This window comes from Ammospiza nelsoni, chromosome 1, assembly GCF_027579445.1.
Source record: "Ammospiza nelsoni isolate bAmmNel1 chromosome 1, bAmmNel1.pri, whole genome shotgun sequence".
Classification (NCBI taxonomy): domain Eukaryota; kingdom Metazoa; phylum Chordata; class Aves; order Passeriformes; family Passerellidae; genus Ammospiza; species Ammospiza nelsoni.
In genome coordinates, this window is record NC_080633.1 from 127683682 (window position 1) to 127697330 (window position 13649).

A 13649-nucleotide genomic window follows, 5' to 3' on the forward strand; every position below is an offset into this window, starting at 1 on the left:
ATCAGCCTCAGCCATGTAAAAATCAAAATTAAAATCAAATTAAGGTAGGCAATGTAACTAGTTTCAAAGAATAAACCTGAAAATTCCTTTTTTAATTAATTTTTTTATTTTTATTTTTAAATATTCATGCTTAGCATCTACTGTCTCCACTTTTAGTGTTGAACAAAGGACACATAGGAAGAAATTCACTGAAAATTAGGTGAAGTTCACATCAGTCTACTATAGGGTATTCTCAGATTCAGTCTACAAGTGTGAAACTCTGTAGATTGCTAAGATCTGGTTCTATGCCTTCACATTTTAAGTAATCTTATCAGATATCCTAACAAGGCTTTTCTGTAATGAGTTTCTGTGACAAGTTTAATCCAATTAGCTTTATTTGGACCTAATATCCACCCACAGATGCATGCAAAACAAAACAAAAAAAAAATCCTCAAAACTAAACCAACGAAAACCAGCAGCCATGCACTTGATTAAGGAAAGCTGTCATATGGTACCCTTGCTCTCATAAGCAGAATTCAGCTCCAAAGTTCTATGGGAGAAGTGGGTTTTATTTAAATTTCAGTCTTGGGACAGACCCAGAAAAATGTCCTCATCTCAGAAAAATGTCAATGGTTTAACTACTGCTACCATTGTAGGCTAGAAAGGTCAGGGATATTCTCTACTGCTGCTGTCAGTACTGTGAACACTGCAGCAAAGTATGTCTTCCATGTAAACAAATGGATGAATGTCACTCTGGTAAACGCATTTACTCTTTTATTCATGCAAAGTAACTAGATAAAAAAAACAACGACAGAGAGGCAGCCACAGTCAGTGACTGCCATCTGCTCTCCTTGTTCTCTCTGTCCGTGGGAGAAGTTGGGAAAACTTTTTCTAGCATAGCATGCTGAGGTAAATCACAGAGAGTAGCAGACATCTCTCCTGCTCGTGTCCTAACTCTGTTCTTGTAGCTCCTTATGCATTTTATATTTAATATTATATTTAAAAGACATATTTGCCCCTCTGCAATGAACCTGGAGGAAAGAGAACAGATGTCTCTCACTTCAGTGGAGAAGTCTATCCCACTGCTTAGCAAATCATCTTCTTGGTTAGCCCTGTGGCTGACTTATTCCTAGCCTGTAGATTCAAGGAGAGGGGAGGGATATGTCTTCCTCTCTTATTTGCTCCAGTGGCTAGGGCTTACTCCTGAGTGTAAGGATTGTGGCTTCAAACTTCTCCAGTGACACTCAGATCCTTCTCTTCCTTCTTGCATATGAAGCTGTTATGACAATAACACCTTCCTCTCCTCTCCTCTCCTCTCCTCTCCTCTCCTCTCCTCTCCTCTCCTCTCCTCTCCTCTCCTCTCCTCTCCTCTCCTCTCCTCTCCTCTCCTCTCCTCTCCTCTCCTCTCCTCTCCTCTCCTCTCCTCTCCTCTCCTCTCCTCTCCTCTCCTCTCCTCTCCTCTCCTCTCCTCTCCTCTCCTCTCCTCTCCTCTCCTCTCCTCTCCTCTCCTCTCCTCTCCTCTCCTCTCCTCTCCTCTCCTCTCCTCTCCTCTCCTCTCCTCTCCTCTCCTCTCCTCTCCTCTCCTCTCCTCTCCTCTCCTCTCCTCTCCTCTCCTCTCCTCTCCTCTCTGCAACCTTTGCTCCAGCTGAGCTCCAGCTCCTAAACTCATGGTTGTGGTTTCAGCTAGTTGAAAAACTCCTTAAAAAAAAGAGATGCTTTGCATTGCAAATTATGAAGACTTTTGTGGCTTGAACTCTAAGTTATTCTCTATTTGTCACTCAGAGACGGCTTTGGCAGAACTGAGTTTTGGCTTGTGGAATTAAAAGTTCTAAGGCTGCTAAAATCCTCTTTCAATCTCAGGCATTAATAACATGACTCCTGTTAACTGGGGTTGCTGTTTCTGTGCCACAGGAAACAGTAAAAAAACTGGTTACTCAAGTAGTCAGTCATTCTGTCAATGTATTCCAGATATCTGGGCACCTCTTCTCACTCCTCCTCTCTCACTGCCTCTGCTTTTTTGTCTTTCCAGTTCTGATTCCTTGAGCTTGATTCTGCTCTGGAGGAAGGACTATGTGCTACTACAGATACACTGAAAAACCCCAAATGTCCCCTATATGTCACACCTGAAACAAGAGAGAGATTTAGACAAAACATAGGAGATTCACGAGTTTTCTGGGTGCACTTCATACAATGCCAACCTGATATGGAAAAAATCTGGATCTCTTTTTTTTTTTTCTATTTTGATGACCCTGATTGTTTTCCCTTGTTGTTTCAGGCTTTATTTAAAAGGTCACAGTGGAACTGCTGGAAAACAGAGTAGTCTGATCTTGCATGGTGCTGAATTCAGTACAAAAGATGCTGACAACGACAACTGCATGTGTAAATGTGCTCTCATGTTGACTGGAGGTGAGTACAACTGACTGAAAATATGGTACATTAATAGGAATCTACTGTGTTTTCCTAAAGCAACCATGGATGAAGTTGTGTCATGGATGTATAAGTCCTGAGTGAAAACTTCTTCTATTATATTTACTGCTACTTTTTTCTGTGCATATATTGTCAAAATGCCAATACCTCTAGATTCCTGTCAGCAGAGAAAGCATTATCCAGAGATGCAGTCAGTATACTGCCGCACTGAAGCTGTTGCAAGAATGTCTAAGAGGAAAGTATAAGTTAGTGTAATTGTTTAGGCAAGAAAGGCAAAATTAAAAAAGATAAAAGATTAAAAGGGTGAAAAGAAGTTTGTCAGAAGTTGGACAATCAACCAGCAAAAAAAGAGAAGAAATGGCCAGGTATTAGATATTAGGTAGCAAAGTTTAGAAACAATCCTAGTCTAGACTTGTAATACATTATCTATTCCACTTAGGGATGTGATTCTGTTATTAAGGTATTTATAATGGTTAAACTTTCTCTATTAGGTGAGCATAATGCATAAAGACACTAAATGACTAATTCACTCCCCTGTGAAAGACTAGACCTGCAACCACCTGTTTAAATGTGGAAGGTTTAAGCTGATTTCCTTTGTAGCTGAGTCAAACTACAGAAGGAAAGAAAGAAGAGTTGAGGTGGGGAAGAGCACAGACAAGTTATGCTGGGACAGCTTAAAGTCTCAAGTTGATCTGACTTCCAGCAAGTATAGTGTATATGATTGGTATTTTTTCCAAATATAGTGTGTAAGATTGGTACTTTTCCCCTGCAGCACAGAGAATGAATATTTGAGATTATCTTTCCATTCAGACTCCTAATGCTCCTAAGAGTGAGAATTTTCTCTGGCAAATGATAATCATTCCTAGTCCCTGTGTGGTCAAGCTCATTTTTATCTCTAGAACACCACATTATAGCAGAAAGCTTAAATTGAGGTTTAAACCAAAACCAAAGATTCTTTGGTTTACTGACTGTATGACCAAGAAAGGCCCTTTCTTATCTTCACATCTGATCTTGTTCAGAGACTCTCCTCAGTGATTTCTAACTTTCCTGGAAAAAAAATCCTGTAGCATGTACAGTTTTAATTATTTTGGATCAGACTGTTAAACCTGTATTATTTGTGGTTACTGGCACTCTGAGTTCAGCTCAGGCCACATCCAGGCACATATGAGCCTCTAAAGCAATCATCTGCTAACAGAAGGTGGTTTCCCATCACTGAGAATTTATACCACATGCTCAGATAGATCTGGAGACAGATAGTGGCTAAGAAGTCAGTAGATTATTTTAATTAACTCTGTTGCCCTTTCCCTTTGGAGAACATGCTAAATGAAAGTGTGTTACTTCCAGGCCAGGCCAGAGTCAGGAGGAGCTCCTGAGCATGAGTTGTGTCTGTGCTGAAGTGCAGACTCATTCAAGTATCTGAGCTGCCTGGAAATACCCCTGCTCCCAGGCAGCTCCTTCTGGGAGCTGAGGCTTTGTTTATTTTCCTGCTGTGACAGGTCTACACCCTGCTAAGGTCAGTCTGCTGTTGAACAACAATTCCACACGGTTCACATATATTGCTGCTGCATTCCTGTAAATCAACAGCCTAGCCACACATTGGAATTTACTGGTACCAAATGAAATGAAATGAATAGGGAGGAAGGGGTGAATTACCAAAGGCTGAGGAAACCACAAGTTTAGCAAATCACCACACAGTAAAAGGAGGTGCAATTAGCCTTTGGAGATAGATTAATCTACTCTTTTGGACTAGACTCTGAGTACTGTTCCTTTGGAGACAGGTTGTACAGCACCGTAATTTGTAGTTCCTCAAGAAAGGCTTTAATCATGCTAGAGTTCTCAAACACTCTGCTATGCTTTTCTCCTTGAAACAAGTTTCTCATTCCTTGAGAAATATCAGAATTTAATTAAATACTAAAACATCTTTTTAGGGAGTGTATTTCAGTTTTCTACCAGACAAAGACTAATTTAGAAAAGTAGCAATGATAACAAGTTTTGGAAAACCTCCTTTCCCCCCAAAAAAGAAAAGATATTAGAATGTTAGTTTTGGCACCATCACAGAGAGCTCTTTAATGATGAATGGTATGAAATCTACAGGCAAGTTTCTAGCTATCTTGACAGCTTGGGTGAGTCTGTTATCTCTATGAGGTGAAATGAATATATTTATGTCAGGAATAAAGGCTGAGATAAGCCAAAGCTCAAGACTGTGATATGGTTATAATCAAGGCTGAAAATAAAAATGTAAGGAAAACACACATTTCTCTCTGTGATCTTGCTAGTTGTCAGTTTTATTTGGTCTATATCATAACTATTATTCTCTCTCCTCCTATATCTCATCCCTCTTCCCTTGAACGAGAAATTAAATACTGAGAGAATAAATACAGAAGCACCAACAGTGTATTTTTTGTATGTCTTTCTTGTATTTTAAAGAGCCATGCAATGCTGCTTGGCTCTATCTTCACATGGATTTTAGGGAATGACTTCAAAATTATGTGTATGAGCTGGATTCTTAACCCCTCTGAACTGTCATCATATTTAGATGTTTTAGCTGCTTTTTTGTGACCAGAAAAATTTAATCTAAGTATGTTAGTTTTACCTTAAAGGAAGACAAATTATTCATTCAAATAAGTTCTTCTTTTTTTCAATATCTCAGGCCAGTAAATAAAAAAAATAAGGGTCATATATATGTATATCCCCATCTTACTTCAAGCTTTAGTCTGAGGAGTGCCCCAATAAGTTATGTACACAGCTTTTTTGCAAGAAACAGCACTAAAAATGCAACAGTCACCAGAATAAGCCTGTGAGTAGAAGTTCAAAATGCTTGGATTTCCAATACAGCCCTTAGCATTTAACATCTTTGGATCAGATTCCTGGGCCAAATTCCCATCTGTTCTGCCAGATACCACCTGTCAGCTGAGCCCCAAATTGTTTGTGAAGTTGTTTTCAGTCACTGGAAAGTGACTTATGGTATCTTGGCCCACCAAGAAAGAGTTTTAAGGTGATTTTCTTTGTCTAGAATTGGCTGCAGTCTGAGGTGTTCACAAAGAATTTATCTTGCTTCAAGTGAGAAGTGAGAATACTGCTAAAATTCTGATCCCTAAAATCATTTTACAAAGACAGGGAGACTTTCTAGATATCTTGCCAGGTTTGAAGCAGCAGAGATAACTGAAATAAATTGTTTATTTAGCTGGGAGCAGAGGTACATCCAGCTGTAGTCTTCTGTCTCTGACAATACAGGTATAAGAACAATGCAAATAAATTTTCCCTCCCTTGAGTATTTTCTCAGTATCTTTTGAATCTCAGGGCCTTCCTGAATCAGAGGAATATGTATTTATTAAACACATATTTATTGAGCCTCAATAGGTTTCTCATCTATTAAGTTAGAGGCTGCTCAATGACTCCAAAACCTTGTTGCATTCACTGCATGTTGTTTCACTGCTTTTTTCTCCAAGTGGTGAATTTTATGAATCTCTGCAAGAAGGGGATGGAGGATTCATGTCATGACTTAGAGGGAAATTCTTGGCTGAATATAGAAATCTGCCCATACACTCCAATTAGAAAGGCCACAGTTTTTCTTATATTCTCCTGGAAACTGAATATTTGAAAGAAACAATGGCAGGACACTTGAGATTATCCAACCTGAAGCCCTGGATATGCACCTAATTATATAAAAAAGTACTGGTTTTTAATTTTTATTCATATTCCTGCTTTCATAAAGAAATTGCTGAGAATGTACCATTAATGAAGCACCATTTATATTCCCAAATATTTTTATGAAAAAATATAATCAAATTGTTAGAATATTGTTTGATTTTTGCTTGAAATATTCAAAATATTTAATTGGACATATGATTATGCATAACTTTTAACAAAAACATTACTACATTGGTATGCTTATCTAGGTCAAATATGGGCAACTGTAATACAGTGTTAGGAGATCTCAGGAAGTGACTAATTTTTGATATACTAGAACATAGCCACCAGTCTGCAAGTTTCATGTTATTTTTACCTCATAAAAAGGTCCCTATGAAAGGGACTGCATTATCCAATTGATATGAAAATCTGATGCCTTTTCATCTTATGTCCTGACAGCTAAATTCTAATTTAATCCTCAGATTGTCAAGTAGTCTGGTCAATCCAATATTCTAAGGAATAAAATAACATAGAAATTTCTTCCAGAGGTTATTTAGACCCTTCACAAAACAGATTGTTCTCTATCTGTTTGTTTTTGTCTTTCTATTAATTTTCAAGATTTCTATGTATTTCAAGATTTCTATTCTCATGATAAAATCTGTTACTGAGTTTGTTTACATTTAATATAAGAACACTTTGCAAGTTGACTAGCTAATTCTATGATAATTTAACAGTGTTCCATCCTGTCATAACCTCTACCATTAGAAAGAATAGACATCATTCCTTTACATTTCTTTGAAAGGTTTTTAGTTAATTTTAAATTGTTGGCAATTTTTCTCTCAAATTCTGACTAAACAATCCTAAGTCTTCCCTGCTACATTCACTCTTTTGGACTCTGTCCCATGGCTCCAGCTTGAGGTATCATCCGAAACTTCATCCAGAGAAATTACGAATGAAAAATCACCAGATCCTAAGCATTGCCATCTAACTTCTTTAAACTACAGAACATCAGAAACATTTAAATCTTTTCTAAAAATAAATTTCTCTTTCTTTTGAACATTGAGGGCTATGTCAATATTTTCGGATTCAAAATTTTTTCTTATTGGCTTTGTTGCCAAATTAAATTTTATGGACAAACCCAGAGGGCTAGAAATAAATATTTGCTTTCCATAGGATCCATTTATTCTGTTAATCCATACAAATGTACCATTCAGACAAACTTTGGATCTTATTAAATGGCTTGCACTGATCCTGCTGCATTGGGAGACATTCAGGGTCCTCAGGAGGGAGAACTGAAATGTGAGAGGAAAGCATTTGCCATCAAATGTGCAGTGTTTGGACAACTATTATTTTAGAAAGTAAAAGACAACCTGAGCGATCATTGCAGTTCCCAGTGAGCACTCATTAACTGATGAGCATTAGGTCACTAAAAAAGAATTTTACATGCATACATGCTTAATTGCAAGCCAAAACAGCAACTCTGTTAGCTTTGGCATACAAAAGCCCTTTTTTAATATTACTTTTGACAAAGAAGATTCAATCATGCAAAAATTGTACTTGTCACTTCAGAAAACCATTATAAAAGATGCATGTATTTTGGATTTTTTTCTTTTAATACTGTTACTCATTTGAGCAATGCCCTTTTATTAGGTATTTTTGCAAGAATTTGTGGAATTATTTCAATATACATTAATATTCAGTCAAAGATCTAATACAGTATATTGTAGATTGGAGCTCAACTATCTGAGATAGGTAGCTTAAGCATAAAAAATATATTTATTCATGAAAAGAGCTGAAATGAAATTTAACAATTTCCCATTGGTTATAGTAACATGAATTAAAGACCAAAGCATAACCATACACAATATGTGAACCTACTTTAACTGTTCCAGAAGAACAGGCATCTACAGTGAGGATTCATTTCTATTTGTATAGCTGAACTTTCAAACAATTTATCTATGCATTATGTAATTTATATTTTGTCTGGAAAATATATTTTATGACCTAGGGATTTTTATTACAAATAGAGATGATAGTGCTGCTTGTAATATACAAAATATTAGAGGTGGGCTAACCTAAAAAATTGAATTGGCCCTCAGTTCAAATGATTAATTAGTGATTCTGTGGTCACAACAGCTTGAAGAAACTACCTCTCTTTTTGAATAAAATCTCTCTTAAACTTCTCATGAAAGCCCTCTTTCTACCACTTCAGTTTAAAATCTTACTTATATTATTACTTCTTACAATGCCCACTCTTCATCATTTTCATGCCTGATTCAAAAATCCCATGGAAATTGTTGCCAAAAGTTATCTCCAAAGTTAAAAATCTTACTGTGGTTCAAAGATGACTTTATAATTATTTGGGAAATCCATTACCATGCAGAGAAATATGAACAAGATTTTTCATGAGAAAATCCCATGAACTCCACATAATAAGCCAACATCTGGCTACTGAGGTTTTTTCCTTGGGTCAGGCTGTCTCACAGCTCTGGAGCTGCTCAGTTTGGTGTTTTCTGCAATGGCAGTGCTGCAGGTGTATCTTTTAGAAATCTCTGGTTTGTGTTCCCTCACTCCTTCATAGCTAGCAAGAAAGTCACTGCTTGCATTCCTCTTTCCCTCAACATACAAAGCATCTGTAAAAAACTTTTCCTTTGCATCCATTCAAAGATGTGAGTTTTGGTGTTGAGACATGCAGTAGGAAGTCTTGTGATAATCTGAGGCCCTAAGGGGAGTGAAGGCCTTTCAGAGGACTGCAGGGGAGCATGGACAGAAATAGCCATCTGGAGAAAAAAAAGACACCATAAATAAAAAAACCTCACAACAGAAACCCCCCCTCCAAAAAAAAAAAAAAAAACAACAACCCAAACAATCAAAAAACCCCACTTCACTTAAAAAGAAAAAGTCAGTGAGAAAGTAAACCCAAAGTTTTAATGCAATATTAGGAAACATCTTTAAAACATTCATCCATTCATTCTCACTAACAAGAACAGTAAAATAGGAAAAAAGTTAAGATCATTAAAACACATTTTGAAAGAAGTGTTTATTTAGAAGAAATCTGTGATGAGAGGTTGGAGCAAGTCCTAACAAATGTTTTATAAAATTATGCGGTTTTTTGGCTTATTCCAGTTTTAACATTGATTTTGTATGGCATCACTTTGCCCCAAAAAAGACCATTTATGCATCCATTCCTTTTCCTTTAAGATGAAAAGGTAACTATGTCAATTTGCCAGGTTTTCATCCTAACACCATAAACAGAACCCAGCTGCATCTGAGTTCCAGCTTTGAAAAATGAGGATTAGGATTTCTCTGTTTAACTTCATCTTAAATTTCTACAAGATTATACTCTGGTTACAGTAAAACATCAGATGTACAGCTTTCCTTTTCTTTGGTTATTGCCCCCTTAGGCATAACATTGAAATCAAAGGGAAGACAGCTGTACCAAAATAGAAAATTGTCAGAATTTATCTGGCATAAATTCATCCCTCAAGATTTCATTATGAAGTGTTACTTCTCAAAAAAACCAAAACACGAAGTACTTTCCAAAATCTTAAGCATTACAAGACTAGAAACATAAATTATTTGGATCTGAATATGAAGAACAGAGTAAGCACTGGTTCTGAGGGCTAAACACAGTCATTACCATAGCAGTGGCAGTATACCATAAACTGAAATAGTTTCATATAATGCATTCATTATAGGTAGATAAAAGTCTAACCACTAAATATGATGGAATTGAAGGATTCCTTGGGACAGTGAACATTGTCTAAAAGGAGTTTGTCACAGTTTCGACAAGCCAAAGTGGAAAACACACAGAAAATTTTAAATTCTGCATTCTAGTTCACAGTGACACCAGCAGAATTCAGAATGCACTCACTGGATGATCTGTTTGCCACTACCAGGACTGTTAGGAAATGCTTCACAAGGGGTCCTGGGAAGATGGCAATACTATGATGTGCAGGCTGAAATTATTTTTTTAAAATTAAGGTAGTGTTTAGCTAACAAAAACAAAAGTCACAACCTGACCTTTATGATCTTATTTGCCTCATGACACTAATGTTCAGTACAACCATATTCCATGGAAAGATGCATAAAAACTGTCCTAAAGATTTACAAAATTATAGGTCTCACTATGAAAAACGTCCCAACAGAAATCTTTCTGACAAATACAACTCCTAGCCACAGAAGTTAATACAGTTTTGGTATTGGGGATATTTGCTTTTTGCAGTCTGGGAATTCATTCTGCCTTTCTCAATCTTAACTAAGCATCTTTCTCATACTATACATAGATACTCTGCAAGGTGTTGGAGAGAAAATTCTATTCCCATCAAGGTATCCAGAAAAACTCCCACTACTTTCAGTAGAGTCAGCATATCACCTAGTTTATACTCGTCAGTTTGTGTTCTGTAGTCCTAGTGTTGCCAAGTTTCATGTTATTTGGAATTTTTCTTAAAACTCTAGGTCCCATGGCAATCTAAAATTCACCTTAACAAGAAAAGATCTTGGAGAGATAAACAAGAGAGTTCACTGATTAATTTCATCTTAAAGCAACAATTTAAAGTAGGGCAATGCAGCACCACAATTCTCATAATTCAGTTATGAGAATCTTTAACATCTATTCTGGAAACAAAAGTAACTGAGCAGCAAACAATCACAATTAAAGCAGAAGAAAAGGGCTGGTAAATAAAATCAAGTCATGCTTATACTCAACATAACAGGTGAAATTATTCCAAATACTTTTGAATGATGGTCTTTTTCTGAGGTTTAAATGAAAAATACAATACTGTCTAAATATGAAAACTGCTTAATTTTTCTCTCATGTTCTTGTTTTTACTCCACATACTGAGAATAAAACTAGAATGAATTAGGGCATAATTACTTTTGCAATTCTGTAAATACATGTGTGTGTTCTCCAGCACTCCTGACTAAAGAATCGCACAAAAGAGCAAAAAAGGAAAATATGAAAATATGACACCAGCACTATTAATGACCTATTTACCAGAATTTCCTAATCAACTAAACCTAATACAACCAAGTAAAACATTTAGTGCATTTGCAGTTTAAGTATTTGTCTTACTGGTTTCAGGGTGGTGGTTTGATGCCTGTGGCCCCTCCAACCTCAATGGGATGTTCTACACAGCTGGACAGAACCACGGCAAGCTCAATGGCATCAAGTGGCATTACTTCAAAGGCCCCAGCTACTCCTTGCGCTCCACCACCATGATGATTCGGCCTTTGGACTTCTGAAGGAATTCCGCAGCGGATCCCGGCCGGAACCAGGCTGGCAGCGCCCTCAGCAGCAGCACTGGCACAGTCTGAAGGGAAAAGGTGAAGGGCTTCTGAAAGCAGCGTGTTGGGATGACGCAAAGTCGCTTCGCTCTCTCTCCATAACCTGCACACACTTCCCAACAGCCGCCCCACCCTCTGATTACTGTGGAGAGCTTGGTTTAGAAGAAGGTGGCTGAAATGATTTTCCAAATAACTGGATTTGGCTATTCTGCACAAACTTGTTGCTTGCCAGTGGATGTCTTTTTTTTTTTTCCTTTTTTTTTAATTCAGCAACAGGATCAGAATTTGAAGAACTGGAACATATCAACCATGGTCTATTGAGTAGAATGTTATTCAGCAGTGAAATGACAACATTATACCCATGAAAAAGGATTACAGAGACACTTCTATTAAAACTTTTCTTAAAGCATCCAAGATGACCACTCCAAATATTGTTTTTCTTAATGAACTGAATTTGAATAGTGGATGGATTTATGTGAATCCCAGAGTCAAATTATTTGTGCAAATAAAATTTTTCATTAAATACTTTAAAGACAGGTTTCTAATAAACTGAGTCAAACATATGAATAATGATGAGGATAATAAGCATAAATTCCTCAGTTGCTCTGTAGAGGTAAATCAGGTAATTGGCATAATCCCTGAGCTAGGATTTATAGTGTGATAACAAAAGTAGCTGTGTTTTTAGGTTTTTCCTTTCTTTCATTAAAAGCAGTCTGAATGTCATGTAGAATAATTAATGGAAGGTTTAAAGAACGTGAAATATTATCCAAGAGAAAATGCAGGATTTTGCATGGATTTTTTCCATCAAATACATAGGAAGGCAAACTGTTAGAGTATAAAACTTACATAAATGCATAGCTTAAGGCAATGGATTAATTTTGCAGTATCCTTGCATGTGTGCATTTTATCCTGAATTATTTTACTTTTTTATTACATTTTTGTGAATATCAGAAGCATGCCAGTTTTACACAGTGCTTAGGCTACAACTATAAGAAATACTCATCAGAACTGTATAAAAAATAAAGAATTGTGAACTTGTAAATATCATATATTTCCTGCAACAGTCATTTATTTTGTACAGGAAACCCTGAACCCATGCAAAGGGTGAAAAGCCTCAAAAGGATATAAGTGTTAAAGAACTTCAGATGACTGCTTACAGGGTGCTAACAAGTAATTTTGTTCTATTAAAATGTTGCAAAAGTGTGGGATTATTGGAAAAGATAAAAGTCTTCTAATAAGCAATAAAGTAATGAGTGGCCTATGAGTATAGAGATAACTCTTTCCATTTACAGCCCTTTTGATTAAGATATATGAATAAAGTCTATTTGGGGAAGTAGTTCACAGTCATTCTATTTCTACTAGAAATTAAATGAAAAATTTTACCCTACTGAAATCAAAACCAATACTCCCATCAATTAAATTGGGACCAACACGGCACACAGAATCTGCATGTGGTGAGGTGTTTGCTCATCTCTTTGTTGCTTGGTTCCATTTATTAAACTGTTCCTGAGACGAGGCACAACAATTATCTGATTTTTTTAAAAGAATAATGATAACTCTTTTCCCCCCTTACTTTCTACCTATTCTTTTCCATTTAGCAGTTTATTTCTATGGAATAGAGAAAAAATACTTGGATATTTATAAACACCTCTTCCTAAAGATCACAAGGTTATACTACCACTGAGGGCTATTGCAGCCCCTAAGGGTTCTCTGATTTTGTTACATTTTGATGTTTGTTTCATTTTAAGTGGGAAGAATTTTTTTTTGTGTAGTTGTATATATTTATATATATATTTGAAATAATCTTGACTAAGGGTTAATTTGAAGTTTTCTGCTGAATAAGTTACCAAACTACTCTTTACATAGCACTTTCTTCACATACATGTTTTGTCCTAGTTTCAGCAAGTTTTTCTAATGGTCTTCATTAATGTCCAAAATATGCAGTTCATCTTCCACTACATTCTCAAAAGATAGAGTTTTGCAGGTCTCCAAGTTAAGAATGCCATTTTTGCAGATCCTATTGCAAAAGGCAAAACACATTTAAAATTAAAAGCATGATATTTACTGTTTATTTATCTGTGTTTGGAAAAAATAAAAAGTGGATTTGGTTTCCTATCCTTTATAATAAAATGTTTTAAAAAATTGTGGAGTATGTGATTTTGCTTTGCTCTAAGTATACCTTTCTGTGACAGGCTGATAACATTTCAAAAGCCACTATCTCTCCATGTAAGAAATAGTAATAAGTTTAGATGGACTGTAGGAAGGGAGAAACTCTAATTCAAGTTTATCCAGTAATTCTTATTTCTAACTTTTCATATCCCTACTCC

The 13649-nt window shown here is 36.3% G+C and overlaps 1 protein-coding gene across 1 annotated transcript in view; it reads left to right on the plus strand.

Annotated features, from left to right (window-relative positions):
- Positions 1-13420, plus strand: part of ANGPT1 (angiopoietin 1) — a 151529-nt gene extending 138109 nt beyond the window's left edge. The window contains exons 8-9 of the mRNA XM_059486672.1: positions 2255-2385; positions 11120-13420. Coding sequence (XP_059342655.1) covers positions 2255-2385; positions 11120-11280 — 292 coding nt within the window. The 3' untranslated portion in view covers positions 11281-13420. The remainder of the gene's footprint in view (positions 1-2254; positions 2386-11119) is intronic.
- The last annotated feature ends 229 nt before the right edge of the window (positions 13421-13649 follow it).